This window comes from Liolophura sinensis, chromosome 4 (genome assembly GCF_032854445.1).
Source record: "Liolophura sinensis isolate JHLJ2023 chromosome 4, CUHK_Ljap_v2, whole genome shotgun sequence".
In the NCBI taxonomy this organism is placed as follows: Eukaryota; Metazoa; Mollusca; class Polyplacophora; order Chitonida; family Chitonidae; genus Liolophura; species Liolophura sinensis.
In genome coordinates this window covers 5407929-5425973 of record NC_088298.1, presented here as the reverse complement: position 1 = coordinate 5425973, position 18045 = coordinate 5407929, and the positions used below count along the sequence as shown (strand labels likewise).

At 42.5% G+C, this 18045-nt stretch overlaps 2 protein-coding genes across 2 annotated transcripts; both read right to left on the bottom strand.

Annotated features, from left to right (window-relative positions):
- Window positions 1-11174: 11174 nt before the first annotated feature.
- Window positions 11175-12218, bottom strand: LOC135464892 (uncharacterized). The gene has a single exon (XM_064742460.1). The coding sequence runs from the start codon at window positions 12216-12218 to the stop codon at window positions 11175-11177; it is 1044 nt and encodes a 347-aa protein (XP_064598530.1).
- A 172-nt stretch (window positions 12219-12390) lies between these two features.
- LOC135464890 (uncharacterized) lies at window positions 12391-14100 on the bottom strand. The gene has a single exon (XM_064742459.1). The coding sequence runs from the start codon at window positions 14098-14100 to the stop codon at window positions 12391-12393; it is 1710 nt and encodes a 569-aa protein (XP_064598529.1).
- Window positions 14101-18045: the final 3945 nt, after the last annotated feature.

The following is an 18045-nucleotide window of genomic DNA, read 5'->3' as shown; positions in this document are numbered from 1 at the left end:
TTAGTTTTACTCCATACGCTTTAGGCCCTAAACCTTTTAATACAATTTAAGATCTCTGGACAGTGCGACACTCACTGGCTCAAGCCCGGAATGTTTTTGTACATTATGACGTTTTAAAGACAGTTGCCACTGTTGCGACATAACTATTTCAACAGGACTGGTTCCACCTTTCGTATACTTCACGCCTCAAAATCGAACCGAGGCCTCCATGGCCGAGGTGGTTAGGATGCCAGGGCGGCGCAATGACCCAATAGCCTCTCATTCATGCTGTTTTCTTCTCTGGTCGTACATCGGAAGGCCTGCCAAGGACCTGCGGATGGTCGTGGGTTTCCCTCGGGCTCTGTTGGGTTTCCTCCCACCACAATGCAGGCCGCCGTCGTAAAAGTGAAATATTTTTTATCAAATAATTACTTATCTAAAGGTCAAAATTTAGTCTCGCGTTACAATACGGCTGCTGTGGAATGGCAATGGTACGTAATAAAAAAGCTTGACGTACAGCATGGAATGTAAAACTAGAGCAGCGTCGACAGTGTGATAGAAATACAGCATGGAGAGTAAAACCAGAGTGGCGACGACAGTATGATAGACGTACACCATAGAGAGTAAAGCCAGAGCAGCGAGGACAGTGTGATAGACGTACAGCATGAAGAGTAAAACCAGAGTGGCGACGACAGTGTGATAGACGTACAGCATGGACAGTAAAACCAGACCAGTGACGAAAGTGTGATAGACATACAGCATAGAGAGTAAAACCAGAGCAGCGACGACAGTGTGGTAGACGTACAGCATGAAGAGTAAAACTAGAGCAGCGTCGACAGTGTGAGAGAAATACAGCATGTAGAGTAAAACCAGAACGGCGACGACGGTATGATAGACGTACACCATAGAGAGTAAAGCCAGAGCAGCGAGGACAGTGTGATAGACATACAGCATAGAGAGTAAAACCAGAGCAGCGACGACAGTGTGATACAGGTTACAGCATGGAGAGTAAAACCAGAGCAACGATGACAGTGTGATAGACGTACAGCATGAAGAGTAAAACCAGAGTGGCGACGAGTGTGTGATACACGTACAGCATGGAGAGTAAAACTACTACAGCAGCGACGACTGTGTGACAGACGTACAGTATGGAGAGTAAAATCAGAGCAGCGACGACAGTCTGACACACGTATAGCATGGACAGTAAAACTAGAGCAGCGACGATAGTGTGATAGGTGTGCAGCATGGAGAGTAAAACTAGAGCATCGACGACAGCGTGATAGACGTACAATGTGGGGAGTAAAATCAGAGCAGCGACGACAGTGTAATAGATATACAGCATGGAGAGTAAAACTAGAGCAGCGACGTTAGTGTGATATATGTGCAGTATGCAGAGTAAACCTAGAGCAGCAACGACAGTGTGATAGACATACAGTATGAAGAGTAAAATCAGAGCAGCGACGACAGTGTGACAGACGTACAGTATGGAGAGTAAAATCAGGGCAGCGACGACAGTCTGACACACGTATAGCATGGAGAGTAAAATCAGAGCAGCGACGATAGTATGATAGATGTGCAACATGGAGAGTAGAACTAGAGCAGCGGCGACAGTATGATAGATGTGCACCATGGAGAGTAGAACTAGAGCAGCGGCGACAGTGTGATAGATGTGCAGCATGGAGAGTAGAACTAGAGCAGCGGCGACAGTGTGATAGACGTACAGCGTGGAGCGTAAAACTACTAGAGCAGCGACGATAGTTTGATAGACGTACAGCATGGAGAGTAAAACTAGAGCAGCGACGACAGTGTGACAGACATACAGTCTGACACACGTATAGCAAGTGAGTAAAATCAGAGCAGCAACGACAGTATGATAGATGTGCATCATGGAGAGTAGAACTAAAGCAGCGGCGACAGTGTGATAGATGTGCAGCATGGAGAGTAGAACTAGAGCAGCGACGATAGTGTGATAGATGTGCAGCATGGAGAGTAGAACTAGAGCAGCGGCGACAGTGTGATAGATGTGCACCATGGAGAGTAGAACTAGAGCAGCGGCGACAGTGTGATAGATGTGCAGCATGAAGAGTAGAACTAGAGCAGCGGCGACAGTGTGATAGACGCACAGTATGGAGAGTAAAATCAGAGCAGCGACGACAATGTGATAGACGTACAGCATGGAGAGTAAAACCAGAGCAGCGACGATAGTGTGATAGACGTACAGCATGGAGAGTAAAACTAGAGCAGTGACGACAGTGTTATGACAGGCAAATTGTAACACGACGTATAACTGATGAAATGCGGCCTTTATTACATTTACCTCAGCCAGTGTTTTTTTCCCACCGTTCATGTATAACTTTAAAAAGTAGGAGCCTAACGCCATGACTAAAGCAGGCTTACTGACGGGGTTTGTAATATAAAAGGCTACAGCATGGAGAGCAGCGACGGGAGTGTAACAGTTGGCAAATTGTCACATGTACTCGTCAATTTACCTCAGTTATAGGGTTTTATCGAGTGAATGAATAAATAGTAGCAAATTACACACTCCCTAGCACCATAGCTTAAGCAGAACTAGGCAAACATGTAGCGTCATATACAAATGAGCGTCATGTCCGACATTCGTACACCATTCGTATACCATTCGTAGTAAAGGGCGTTCCACGTCGATAATCGCAAGATCCATTTATTTTCGACTTACGTCTTCAACGTTCGTGCACAGTTGCGAGTGAAAGATGTTTGACGCCGTACATTCACAAGCCGGGATAGCACATTCATTGACTACAGATAGTGATTAAACTAGAATGGCCGGTACTGCATCTCAATGATACGGCTTGGCCTCAGGGAGACATCACACGGACTTTGATTCGGTTTGTATATCAGCATCGATCAAGTTGAATATCATCAAGCATTAAGAGTTTAACATAATACTAGGGTATGTTAAATGTGATGACAACATAGTATTTTGAGTAATTCTATACCAGTGACGTCTAATAAATTGCAGTTTAAGTTAACACGAGTGCAGGTAATTTGGCGGGGAAGGGGAGGGGGGGCTTGTAAATTGACTGAATTTTGGTGTTTTTTTCACCGGTGACCACTTGTCAGCTATCACACTGTAGTGTCAGCTCTGGTTTTACTCTCCATTCTCTACGTCTTAATTATATTCCCAGCCTCACATGGGATGCAGCTTGAAGATTAACTTATATGTTTGAGTGTCTGAATGAAAATGCCAGATTATAGATGACATTTTATGTTTTTCAACACCAGTCAGTTCACTGCTCACAATGAAACCTGAGCTGGACACATTCCCTTTTGTTCACGCTGTATTTAATATCTTTTTATTGTTCACCTTGCCTCTGTCGTGTCATGCCCAACTTTGCATACTTCGACTCACATGTGATTTCTTACCGTCAGCTAGCCCCAACTAACTGTCAATGCTGAAACTTCGACGTTGACCGTCCGGACCCAAAAGTCGTGTTGTCATCACACAGCTGCGTGGATTTAGCTCAAGGTACTAGCGATTTTCACGTACTTCAAATTCGGCCTGCCTCACCGCTAGCGCTTGGAACTAATCTTATGTCGCCTTGTTCTTCCTCTTATACCCCAGTTCCTTTGGGAACATGGGGGCAAAAATTTTTGATTGATTAATTGATTGATTGACTGATTTTACTCAGTTCTAAGTACTCGGTTCAGGGGGTGTGCGCGAATATATAGAGAGACATCCTAATACAAAATACGGGACCTCCAATACATCTAAAATATTTGGGTGTTATTAAAATGTTTTTTAAAGTTTTAACAAAATAGTTTATATTGTTTAGCAGAAAATAAATACTTTCTATTTCTAATATATGTTTCCAATATCCAAATTTTATTTATTTATATAAATATCAAATTATAGGTATACTAGTGCATAACATTAGACAAGCATAAAGGAGTTATCTCCCTTTATGGCACAACACGGAACTGCCCCGCTGAACCTTATCGGGAGTGCCTCAGCAATCTCATTCGTCTTTCGGTCAGTGATCCGTTTAACACTTATATCAAGTCCAGATATGCTTGCACAAGGTCAACAGATACAAAACGCATTCTTGGCGGAATCACCGGGGTGGGATTGAGGACGAATACATAGAAGTAAATCTGTACGTCTTCCAGCGATTTATTTTTTCACATGTGACGACAGTATTTTAAGTAAATCTAGACACGTGACGTCTATCACATTGCTCTCACCATCACTACATTTTCGTACCTAATTCTGCCTAAGCAATGTAGCTAGAGGGCGTATAAGTTCGAATTCCGCGTACCCCGGGGCAAGAGGCTAAATATTCATCGCACATTTGATATACGAATAGCTGAAGTCTGCAGTTTACAGTCTTTTATATTACAAGGGTGCTTGGGTTTGTTGATTTGAGGACAATTCAGCAGCGCCGAGCATTACTTAACGTAAATGAATTGAAAATCATATACTATAATTAAAGACATACAGCATAGAGGGTTAAACTATAGAGTAGCGACGACAGTTTGATTGATAGCTGGCGAATTGTCGAACGTAACCTGTGAAATACAGCCTCTTTTCAATTTACCTAAGTTATGGTTTTATTCTACCTGTTCCGAAAAATTCTTACATATTCACATATTACAGTGTAAGGCATTGCGAACACATATCACAGAAGATGGTAATTTGTTTTTATATAATTAAGGCAGACCAAAAAATTAAAACAAGTTTAGCGCGCTAGCGCAGCGTAATGACCCAGAAGCTTTCACCAATGCGGTCGCTGTGAGTTCAAGTCCAGCTCATGCTGGCTTCCTCTCCGGCCGTAAGTGGGAAGGTCTGTCAGCAACCTGCGGATGGTCGTTGGTTTCCCCCGGGCTCTGTCCCGTTTCCTCCCACCATAATGCTGGCCGCCGTCGTATAAGTGAAATATTCTTGAGTACGGCGTAAAACACCAATTAAATAACTAACTAAATAAATAAAATTGAAACAAACATTACATTTGTGAGTTGCTCATTCTTCCATGATTTGTCGACTGGAAAACCTGTTATCCTGTAATAATAAACACCGTCCAAATACCTGCAGTGTTAAGTTCAATCAAGAGTTCTTGAGAATTGTGGAGGTGGATTTTTGTTTTTGAAGGATAGTAATTCTGCTGTAGATCACTGGGACAATTTAACTGTGAATAGACCAGACCTGCAAAATCCATGCATCCCACCCCTTACCCCATCACGCCCCAAACACCCCCCCCCCCCCCCAACCCCCACCCTCACCCCCATAGCTAATCAGCGGCAGATTAGATGCAACATGTGGGATTTATTCCACACTAATTTGAATCCTGATATAACAAAGCTGGACAAGGTGCCGGCAAACTGGATTTACATTCATCTGCAAGCCTGTTAAACGCCTACGTGCTTTCCTTATTACCTTCCCTAATCGATGATGTGTTCGTTGCCCAAACACGGGAATGTTTTGAAAAGCATTTGTTTTATTGTAATATGACGTTCAGATCTGTACGTCACGCAGACTGAACTGTAAAGTCATTGACACGTTGGTTAAATCTTAAAGGCGAAAAAAAAACTGAAGTATCCTTTAGATGAAAGACTATTAAACACTGTCAAGCAAAATATTTGGTTTAATTTTTTTCTCGAATTTTTCCAAGGTGTAAAATAGTTTAAGACATCAGACGATTGTGCGCTGGTAAGTAGTGACCCATGCAGAGTGGATCATTGGCATCTCATCCGTATTTATACCTTGAATTATTTCCTTTAAATGTCCATTCGGCGAATGCATTCATAGATCTAAATGTATATTCGTTTTGAACGATGAAATCCAGCAACCTGTGTTAAGTGGCAAGAAAACCGACAATGGTCCCAATATAGTCAGAAAAGGCCAGTTTAAATCGAAAGTGTCAAATGCATTTCACCAAGTTGAAAAAGTTCTAAAAAAATAAATTTGGTATATACTTCACGTTTTTTGTTTGTCTTTAAGTCTCTATCAATGGGATTTTCGCGCGTGCTTCTGCTTTCTTAAAACGTTAATTTGACATAGCACAATGTTAAATTACAATATTTTCCAATTGTTAAATTTCTGACACTTAAGAAACTGTGAACCTAGCATTATAAATGCTTTCCATCCCCCACCGCTGCCATGCAAAATGTTTGATTTAACATTATCAAAGTTTCGCTTAGCATTTTAGTCTCACGAGAGCAGGTCAACAATTTACCAGGTGCATAGGAGCGAGTGACAAAGAATGAGGCAAACCGGCGGAGAGAAGCGGCCGGATGTGTTTGATCTCATTGGTCGTTTATTCCGTCCAATCACAAACTCGATGTGTGAAGCACAACGCGAGACTGACTACTAAACACGCAATAAACACCTTGCTTGATGGTAATAGAGTGATCACGTAACACACGAAGTACGTCGATAAATTTACCCCGTATTTATGGCCAGGTGCATTACTCGCGGTATCGTACGAATCCAGACACGAATTCTTGGGCTGCATGAGAAGGTAAGTTCATACTGTTTTCACTTCGTTGGACATCGAATATTTTCTTTTTCTGTTGTTTACTGCCGAATTGTGTGAAATTTACTTTATTTACTGGAATGAGAGCATTGAATCACAAATAGGATACAAACGTCTAGATCGTGGAGCATTTTTTTTATTTGATCCTTGTTTCACATAATGGAGAAGTTTTCACCCATACAATGGTGGCCTTTTCAATATATGTGGGCAAAATCGGATTGCCTGGGAGTAAACCACCAACCTTTGGCAACACACTAACGAACAAGATACTGATTAAGCAAAGGTGTTTTACTTATGTAACATCTTTACCATGCATATCAAAGCAATTTTCGTGTAATGTTTGACTTTTTCAAGAAATATACCTCTTGGTGGGCTTAGGGCAAGAAAACTACCAACTTATGCAATTTTATGAACTTATAAGAAGTTCCGGGCTTATAACTTATTAGAATGAATGAATGAATGAATGATTATGGCTTAACGCCAAACTTATTACAAGTCCCGGGCCTCCATGTATGGACAATATGTTTAACAATATGTTTGTATTTCTGAATTGATTGTACTTTATATGTTCTTCTGAACCACAATGATACACATGCTTGTGTGATACAGTTATTGTGAGCACTGTGCGGTTGCTGTGAGTTCAAGTGAGTTTCTCTTCGGCCGTACAAGGGAAGGTCTTCCAGCAACGTCGTTGGATGGCCGTGGGTTTCTCTCTGGACAATGCCCGGTTTCCTCCCACCATAATGCTGGCCGCCGTCGTATAAGTGAAATATTCTTGAGTACGGCGTAAAACACCAATCAAATAAATAAATAAATAAAATATTGTGAGTACAAAATTTCATCTAAAGTTGAGTATATTTCAAGTGACACATTTTGTTTTACTTCGGACTGGTCCACCCACCATATACTCCCTGTTAAGAGTTTTGTGTGAAGTTTGATTTTGCTGTTAGCGATACTCAGGAGTAGGTATCCGGCGCATCATTTCAATGCCTTTATTAGCATATGAAAGTTCACGTTTAACGAACTTCACGTGAAATACAAGTTACCTTATATTAAGTATATATAAAGTAAAAAATAATGCATACCTCAAATGAAAGGCAGCTGAGAACTGTGTCCAGAAATAAAATTTATGTCATTATTTTTACATTTTTATCCTCAAAACCGATCATTTCCGAAGGTGGAGGTTTCAAACTGTATTTTCCCCAGGTTTTTTAACGTAATTTGAATACCTAAAAAAGGTTTTTCACAGTACTTTGAATACCTAAAAAGGTTTTTCACAGTACTTTGAATACCTAAAAAGGTTTTTCACAATACTTTGAATACCTAAAGAAGTTTTTTCACAGTACTTTGAATACCTAAAATCATTAAAGAGCTATTAAAATTATAGGTAGTTCAGAAGTTAATTCAGGGAAAATATCTTTTCAAAATAAGACAAATAAGATATTGTTTTATGTAGAAAGTGATCTTGCGTCACATCACTTAGATGTGGTCCGACATTGTATAAAATCTTACTTAAGTCTTTTTTTACGGCGCAATAAAAATTCTGGAAAAACAGTTTTGGAAACAGTTTTGGAAACAGTTTTGCCCAACGCTTTGAATGAGAACGAGTTCGTGAGATCGTTTGTGTTCAGTTTAATCCAACTGCAGCTGTTGTGCTAGTGACATGTTTTCATGCAAAGGTAATGTCTTTGGGAGAAATAGTGCGCAAAACACCAAACTTCTTGTTAACAAGACTTGGCTCCTGTAACAATCAAACCATAGCGACTGTATGTCCGTGTTCATTCAGTTGTATGTGTAAAGTGTAGTCATACTCTGTATTATTACATTGTATGGCTGTAAGCTGTCGTTATATGTAATCTCAGTATTTATTTACTATCATGCATATTCTATGGACTTGAGTCTGCAATAAGACTGATAATACTAATAATAATTGCCTTCGAGTCAAAATGCGTCAAAATTAGAGCAATCGTAATATAGTAATAAGTCCCTGTTTGTTATGGTAATCCGGTGGCCTCCGTGGCCAAGGGGCTTAGGGGCCTCCGCGGCGCAATGAACCAGGGACCTCTCACCAATGCGGTCGCTGTGAGTTCCATTCCAGCTCATGGTGGCTTCCTCTCCGGCCGTACGTGGGAAGGTTTGCCAGCAGTCTACGCGGATGGTCGTGCATGGGTTCCATAGGGTTTCCTCCCACTATAATGCTGGTCGCCATCGTATAAATGAAATATTCTTGAGTACGACATAAAACACCAATGAAATAAATAATAGAAATAAACTATGGTAATCCGGATTGTCTTTCAGGTTACAATAACACTCCAGGTTCAAAACCGGCTTCGGACATGGAATTTTTAGCCTCCAAAAATTGTGAAGTCACCAACAATTGCTCAACCCTCCCATACGAAGCCTCTGAATAGGGCCATGATGGCTGATTGCGGCCATCTAGATCTCGACCTTAGCGATCGGTTGGTCTTTGGGATATTGACGTGTGCCAATCCCTCCATGGTACTGGTTTACACCAAAACTGTATGCGCGCCAACAAAATCTGTATATTTCAGGTCATTCTGTAACTAAAATGTAAAAGAAAGATAAAGAAAAATCGTCCAGAGGACACAACAAACTGTGAAATTGTCTGTTTTTCTCCGGAGCAAGCAAACCGTGCATTGAAACGTGCTTGATTTTAAAAAAAACTGCAACCTTTGTGCCCCCTCGCCCTCCACAGCCATGGTGCCCTCAAGACTTTCGCGACGACCGCACAGGAAGGCAGATTCAAATCTGTATGTGTATGCATTTTGAATAAAGAAATCGAGTGTGTGCGTTAATGGTGGAGAAAATATATTTATTTATTTATTTATTTGATTGGTGTTTTACGCCGTACTCAAGAATATTTCACTTACACGACGGCGGCCAGCATTATTGTGGGAGAAACCCACGACCATCCGCAGGTTGCTGACAGACCTTTCCACGTGCGGCCGGAGAGGAAGCCAGCATGAGCTGGACTTGAACTCACAGCGACCGCATTGGTGAGAGACTCCTGGGACATTACGCTGCGCTAGCGCTTTAACCGACTGAGCCACGGAGGCCCCCAGAAAACATATAGAATAAGATTCAGATGAAGGAGTGGAAAAAGTCTGTTGTAATAATCATTATGTTTATAACAGCAGCTACCGCATCGGTGTGCGACGAATGCTGCTGTGAGTTCGCAATGAGGAAATGACAAAGTCAATCCATGGGTTGATCACTGCTGCTTTATTAGAACTGTTACTCGTGTAGGTACACCCTTTGAGCAAATTCGCACGCTCCCCAAAACCATACATCAATCCAGTTCAAAAAGCTCCTTACACGTGAAACTAAAAACAAAGAACGATATTATATTTAGCGCACAATCGTATATCTGAATTTACGTCATTAAAGTCACGAAAAGTGGGCAAACTGTGACATCTCCTGTCAGTTGTCGATACCTTCAACTCCTACGCAGATTCACATTCATTGTAAACAGTTATAAATTCTGCACTTAGGTAACATAAAATAAACATGTTTACATCGTAAAAACATTATCTGAGCTAAGTCGCAAAGGGGCGACAACTCCCTATCTGTATTGACTACAGTAACATACCTCCCTAAATAAGACTTCTTATTTCCAAACCAAAATACAGAAATATATTCAGTCATTTGGGCTCTTAACCAACACAACTAATTTCTGGACTGGACGTTCCAGAATGGTTACAGATTGAACTCGTTTTCCCTTCTTATCTAGATTCTGAGTACCAACTGCAAGGGTAACCTTGCCTACATAATTATCTTTATCAACAATGGTTTCCTTAACTCGCACTATCCTCCACTGGTTGCGCGGCAGATCCTCTTTTAATAAGACTACATCTCCTACTTCGACATTCCGCCGTGGACGATTCCACTTGGAGCGAGTATGTAAGGTCTGCAAATACTTTTGTTTCCAATGGCGCCAAAACTCGTTAGTCAGATGCTGTACTCTACGCCAGCGTTTTCGAGAGTACAGATCTGCATGCTGGAAAGCGCCTGGCGGGGAGAGAATAACACTAGACTTCATGGTCAACAAATGATTTGGAGTTAAAGGCTCCAAAGACATAGGATCATTCAATTTTCGGCCGTAAGCGGTCTGCTGTTAACAATAGCAGTGACTTCGTACAGCAGAGTACGTAAGGTGTCGTCATCAGGCTGCGAACCTTCCTTCCTGAGGAGACCAGAAATTACACTTCGCACGGTCCTTATCTGTCGCTCCCACACTCCGCCTGCGTGAATAGCGCTGGGAACATTCATGTTGAACTCAAAGAAATCGCAGCCTTTCTCCGATAGAAACGTATGGACTCGAGTCTGGTCCATTTCTGCGACAGCCTTCCGGAGTTCTCGTTCTGCGCCCACAAAATTCGTTCCCCGATCCAATCTCAACTGCCGAATAGGACCACGAATACTTAAGAAACGACGAAGCGAGTTAATGTACGAATCTGTGTCGGGAGAATCGGCTGTTTCCATACGGATCGCTCGACAAGCCATGCAGGTAAATAAGACCCCATACCGTTTGACGCTCTTCCGTCCATTCTTCACAACCCAGGGTCCAAATAGGTCCACTCCGCAGTAAGTGAAAGGAGGAGCTTCTGTAATTCTATCTCCAGGCAAATCTGCCATCTTCTGCTCTTGAACGTCATGACGTAGACTTCAGCATTCCACACACTTACTGATGTATTGCAAAACGGCTGAACTGCAACCAGTGACCCAAAAACCGTTCGCCCTCAACTGGTTAGTCGTCATTCCACGGCCTTGATGTCCTGTCTTCTGATGAAAGTGTCGAATCACTAATGTGGTGATATGGTGAGTCCTCGGCACAGCAGGGTGTCTTACATTCGAAGTGAATTCTGCCCGTTGTAATCGGCCACCCACTCGTGGAATGCCGTTATCATCAAGGAAGGGATCCAGTCGATGAATCGAACTTGTGCCTTTTAAAACTCTCTTGAGATCTTTCTCCGTTTGCCTCGTCGACTTCCCGCTCTTATGCACCGATTCAAGGACTTTGATATCCGACGAAAACGATTCTCTTTGCACCAACTTCAGAATAACATTTTCAGCCTTCTCAAGATCCTCGCTCTTTACTGGCTCATACTCATCAATGGACTTCGCCGGACATTGGCATCGGTTAATCTTCACCTTGCGATCTTGTAAAAAAGACTTGAGTCTAAGAAAAACAGCCACTTCTCTCTTCAGACGATACCAATCGGAAAAGTATTGGAACCGTTCATGAGACGTCCTAGCCCGTATGGCCCCCGTCGTGGCTCTCTTAACTTCTGGGTCGTTCTCGTCACATAAGATCTCCTGAGTCTCAATATCCAAGTCTGGAATCCTCATCTCCCTGAGAAAGGCTGGGCCACATATCCACCTAGATGACTCTACGAACTGTTTAGCACTCAACCCTCGCGATGCTTCGTCAGCTGAATTCTTGTCTGTGGGTATGTGCCGCCATTGTGCTCCTTCGCTTAATTCCTTTATCTGTTGTACACGATTCGCGACGAACACATGGAATCTTCGAGCATCGTTCGTAACATACCCCAGTGCTACTTTGCTGTCAGTCCAGAAGTATTCCTGGATATCCTCAAACTCCAGCTCCCGCTTCAAGAAGGCACTAATCTTAGCTGACACGAGAGCAGCAGTCAACTCGAGTCTGGGGATGGCAACGTGCTTCATAGGGGTAACCCTGGCTTTACCCATCATAAACGAGCAATGCACTTGTTGTCTATCATCTGTGAGCCGCAAGTAGGTACACTGGCCGTACCCACTATTACTGGCATCTGAAAAACTGTGGAGCTCTGCCGAACGAACTTGACCAAAGTTAGCTGGTTTCACACAGCGCTGCACGCTAACTTTCTCTAGAAGAAACAAATCATTTTAGAAATTTTGGACGCACAGAGTATGGCAACGGACTGTCCCAATCTAGACCATCTCGACATAACTCTTGTAGTATCTGCTTCCCTAATAGAATAACTGAGGCGGCAAATCCTAGGGGGTCGTAGATGGAAGATACAGTAGATAAGATACCACCTCTTGTAAGGGGCTTATCCTGCAAGGTAATCCTGAACCGGAAAGCATCCGATTCGATACACCACTGTACCCCAAGTGCTGTTTCAACCGGTAGAGGTTCAAACATAAGATCCAGGCTCTGTATGCCCTTTGCCTGACTTCCCGAAGGGACTGCAGCTAAGACTTCTCTTGAACTGGAGACAAACTTGTGGAGACGCAAACCTCCTTCAGCACACATGGCCATGCTTCTGTCAATCCGGTCGATGGCTTTCATAGCGGAAGCTATCGATTTCAGCCCATCATCGACATAGAAGTCATGCCTGATAAAATCTGCGGCATCCTTTCCATACTTCTCTTCGTTCCTATTGGCCGTTTCCTTCAGACCAAAGCTCGCACAGGAAGGAGAAGAGACAGCTCCAAAAAGGTGCACCGTCATCCCCATCACGATGGGATCACCGCTGAGGTTATCGTCACTCCACCAAAGAAATCTCAGAAAGTTGCGATGTTCTGAGTTGACCCTGAACTGGAAGAGCATTTGTTCAATATCGCAGATAAATGCGACTGAGTCTTGTCTGAATCTGCACAGAACGCCTGTCAGTAAATTTGTAAGATCTGGACCTTGCAATAGACGATCATTCAATGATTGGCCTTTGTAGTTCGCGCTGCAGTCAAAAACTACGCGAATTTTGTTCGGCCTTTTCCAGTGGTATACTCCATGGTGTGGGATATACCACACTGTGCCATTGTTAAGTTCCAACTCGCTCTCTGGAACTGGCTCAGCAAACCCCTTGTGAATGGTATTACGCATGAACTTGATGTAGTCATCTCGATATTTCTTGTCACGCGTAAAACGCTGCTTCAGCCGGTACAGACGATGTAGCGCCTGGCTCCGGTTGTTCGGTAGCTTGGGATCTGATTGCTTGAAAGGCAGGGGCATTTTATAATGCTTATCATCACAAAATCTAATGCCGCTTTCTACCTTCTTCAGGAACAAACGATCGTCAGAAGAGTACCCTACGGCGTCCTTGTGTTCGCTTAAATCTATCTCCATCATTCTAGCGACTGTATTGGGATTAATTGTCTCCTTAACCGCTGACCGTACGGAATGGATCACAACAGACGGACATCCTTTTCCTTCACTGTCGTCCACACACAAATCTGCCGGAACTTCGTATGTCAGAATCCTGTGGCTAAGACCGATGGCATCAGCTCCAGATTCACTGAAACTTGAGTCAACTATGCCGAGTATACCCCATCCTAAGTCGGTCTTCTGCCCATAAGGTTCATGATCTTCATTTGGCGGAATTACATCTCGCGGTACCAGTGCGCGAGGGCAATTGTATCCAATGAGGAAACCCACCTCCACGTCAATAAGGGGCAAAATCTTGTCTGCAATCTTGTGAAGATGAGGCCATCTCAACGCAATTTCTGGTGTCGGTATTTGTGATCTGTTTGCCGGCATAATCTCTCTAGAATATACTGAGGGAAGCGGAATCTTCTGTGAACTATCCAATCCTCTGACGGTTAATCCATCTATTCTGCTGCTTTCCACCAACTGCTTATCTGCAGACATAGTCGACAACAGTAACTTCACATCTACTCCCAGTAGTCCAAGTTCTTCCCTCGTTTTATCAAAAATAAAGATTATCAAGATGGGAAAGCCAAACTGGAACTATCATCGCACATTTACTTGCGCTACCACTGTGATTCATGTGGGTACCTCTTGTGTGAGAAGATGTGGAACAAACTGGTTTTGTCACAATGGGCTCATCCTTATTAGCCTTGTTATTGCTTCTATTGTAATCTCCAGCCAGCGAAGTAGGATGTCGCTTACCACACGCCTTGCATGTAATTCTTTGTTTACAAAACTTAGCTCTGTGATCGGATCCAAGACAACCAAAACAAAGCCTTTTGTCCTTAGTAAACTCCTTCTTATCAGCCAAAGATCGTTGTAAGAAGGCTCTACAATCGTTCAGATGATGTCGTTTTCGCATCGCCCCTTTGTCCACCTTCACATCGTCACGGCATTCATTCGTACCAGCAGAAAGAGTACGTGCACCAAGTGGTTTATTCTTACTGTAATTACCCTGAGACTTCCCAGCTGCACCTTCCGTAGTTCCTTTGTGCAGTTGCAATAGCGGATCACAAGCGATTTCCGCTTCTCTGGCTACAAACGCAACAAAGTCGCCGAATGGGGGAAACGACTTAAACCTGTCCCTGTACTCAGCGACCACTCTAATCCAGCGCAGTATTAACCACTATGGAAGTTTTGACAGCAATTTCTGATTCTCTCGGTCGTCATTCAGAACATTCAAACTCGGAACTGTCCGCATAGCTGACTGGCACTGTCGCAAGAAATCTGCGTATTTGCGTAAAGCGGTACCATCTCTAGATGCTATCTTGGGCCAATCCCGTAGTTTGTCTCTGAAGGCACTGGCCACTATAAAGGAATTACCATACCTTTCTTCCAAAAGACGTTTAGCTTCTTCATAAGCAGTGTCGCTTGTCAGAAAGAAAAATCCTTCCACCGCTTCTTTCGCTTGGCCTCCTAAGTACTTTTGCAAGTAATATATTCTTTCAGCAGGTGCAATGCCTGTATGCTCAGTCAGAGTACTAAATGCACTCTTCCAAGCCGGAAATTTCAAATGATCTCCAGTAAGCACACCTGGCTCTGGAGCTGGTAATCGTCCCAAACTAACTTGTTGTGCAAATGATTTCGGCAAGATTTCCAAGCTGAGATTGTCTCCCATATAATGCGGAGTCCAGCTGAGTGACGATTGGTGTGGAAAACTGAGTGTTCTGGCGATTAGTAGTAGAATCACACATAACCGCATGCGGGGTATTCTGAGTCTGCTGGTAAACCCATGTCGGTTGAGTAGAAGCATGCGGTGTAAATGACGGTGCATGTGTGTTCAAAACAGGCCTTGGCACTCTAAACATGTCCACCACAGTAAGGGCACCCTGCAGTGGGGGCGAACTGGTAACTGCAGGTGAATCTCCACAGTACGTATACCAGTCAGGCTGCTTTACATTTTCAGACGGAACCTGTTGAGAACTTAAGTACTCTTGCACTAAGTCAAACTTAGGTACACATGACACATCAATATCTCCACGAGATTCAAAATCACAAACACCTGCTTCTGCTTCAGCAATAACTTCAACTTTGCCATGAGCCATATCTAACTCCTTAAGGGTTGTGATTCTGTCTAGCTCTAACCGTTTTTGAGCTTCTGAATCAATGAACTTAAGTTTTGATTTCAACATGGCTGCCTGGGTTGCTGTTTCAACCCGCTTTGAGGCACTGGATCCTTTAGACAAACTCTTAGATAATACAGATCCTTTTCTAGATGTACCTTCTAACTTATCTGATTCAAGGTTACGAATACATTCAGTAATCTCTTTAACAAGTTGGAAATTGTTTGGCTCAGTCTTATCAAACTTTGCATAGGCTTCATTACAAATGTCAAAAGGACCAAGAGATAACTTCAGCTGCTCATAATCTTTAGTCACACGCTCCATAACATTATTCAGAGAGTCACCTTCTTTTCTTAATACTGACACATCCTTTGTATGACACATACAAATTTGCACCTTATTAGCACATTTTCTCCAAGCTGATACTGATGTCTTAAAACTGTGCTCACGTTGGCTCGTCTGCCAACTACCAAATATCTCGGTAGGCTTGGCTCGACGTCTGTCGTCAGGTTCTACCTCCCCATGATGAGCCTGATTACTCTGCACACCATCAGTAACACTATCCATGTTTACAACTTCGTGAAATGCATCAAATTCACTCATACTGATACAGAATATATCACACATGTAACACAAACAAATATGTATACAAAGTACCTGACAATGCAACTAATTACGAACTACAAATCTTCAGCAAATGCTGCTTAAGTATACAAACAATGAAACACATTCAGTTATCAATAACACCATAATCAACGAACCACTCACATGGCTGTCACTTGAGAACTGTTCACACAATCGGCTATAATGCAGTCCTGTGCTGTCTGTAAAGCTTATAAAGTCTACACCTTAATTTATTCACACAGTGTCCAGGTCACTGGAAAGTCTTGTTTCTCTCACGAATGTCTCCAAGATCCCTCAAAACGGCGTCCTCAGTCAGCCTGGTGGTTACACTCTGGTAGTTACACTCTGGTGAGGAGTGCGGTGTTTCACTATGACAGCCGCTACCGCATCGGTGTGCGACGAGTGCTGCTGTGAGTTCGCAATGAGGAAATGACAAAGTCAATCCATGGGTTGATTACTGCTGCTTTATTAGAACTGTTACTCGTTGTGTAGGTACACCCTTTGAGCAAATTCGCACGCTCCCCAAAACCATACATCAATCCAGTTCAAAAAGCTCCTTAAACGTGAAACTAAAAACAAAGAACGATATTATATTTAGCGCACAATCGTACATCTGAATTTACGTCATTAAAGTCACGAAAAGTGGACAAACTGTGACATCTCCTGTCAGTTATCGATAGCTTCAACTCCTACACAGATTCACACTCATTGTACACTTAGGTAACATAAAATAAACATGTTTACATCTTAAAAACATTATCTGAGCTAATTCAGAGAAATACATACCACCATGGATCCTCAAAACCTCGCAACATCGCAAGTTCTGAGCTGCCATGACAACCGAAAGACACTCAATGTCGTTTTCATGGCACCTACGTCACTCAACGAGGAAGTCGCAAAGGGGCGACAACTCCCTATCTGTATTGACTACAGTAACAATGGTCTTAAATATTACAAAAACACATTCGAGAAGAGTGTTTGTATGTTGAGTATTTGGGGCTACTTCTTGGTACACATTTTCTTTTCGTAATAATGTTATAAATAAAGATGTAACCCATGTTTATAAATATATTTCCATTAGAATTTTGTCGTTTCGGTTAACAAATGTGTTCAACCTGAATTTTGATCATATTTATATTTTTCTTATATATTTAGAAATATTATCATAATTCAGATTAAACACATATGTCTGTATAGTAACAACAAATTTACATTCAAATAATTTTATTAGACATGCATCACATCCTTATTTAGAACATTATAATGCAAAGACAATCTATGCCAATAGGTGGTTCCAACTACCCACCATACAACAATGTTTGGTTATCGGATGGTCGAAGGCAGGGCTCTGACCGGTTTCCTGCCACCATAGTCGACGGCGGCGAGCATCATGGTTGGAGGACACCGGGCTCTAAACCCACGACCCACGGTTGCAGGCAGAGCCCGAGGGAACCTACGACCAACCGCAGGCTGCTGACAGACTTTCTAGAATGTTAGAATGTATTCTACTGTTGCAGCAGATTATTCTGTCAAATATAACGCACGTATTCCATTAATTCAACATAAAAATTAGTCTAACAGGATGTTATGTTGAATACGACATAGTATTATGTTATAATAACAGTATACATTCTAGCATCACTCAGACAACAGGTTTTCTGTTAAAATGAACAGATTGATTTTTTGAGTGTTTATTCTG

What these genes read in the sequence shown, in the direction of transcription:
- LOC135464890 (XM_064742459.1), bottom strand. Translation starts at nt 14,100, where the DNA reads ATGTCTGCAGATAAGCAGTTGGTGGAAAGCAGCAGAATAGATGGATTA.
- LOC135464892 (XM_064742460.1), bottom strand. Translation starts at nt 12,218, where the DNA reads ATGGGTAAAGCCAGGGTTACCCCTATGAAGCACGTTGCCATCCCCAGA.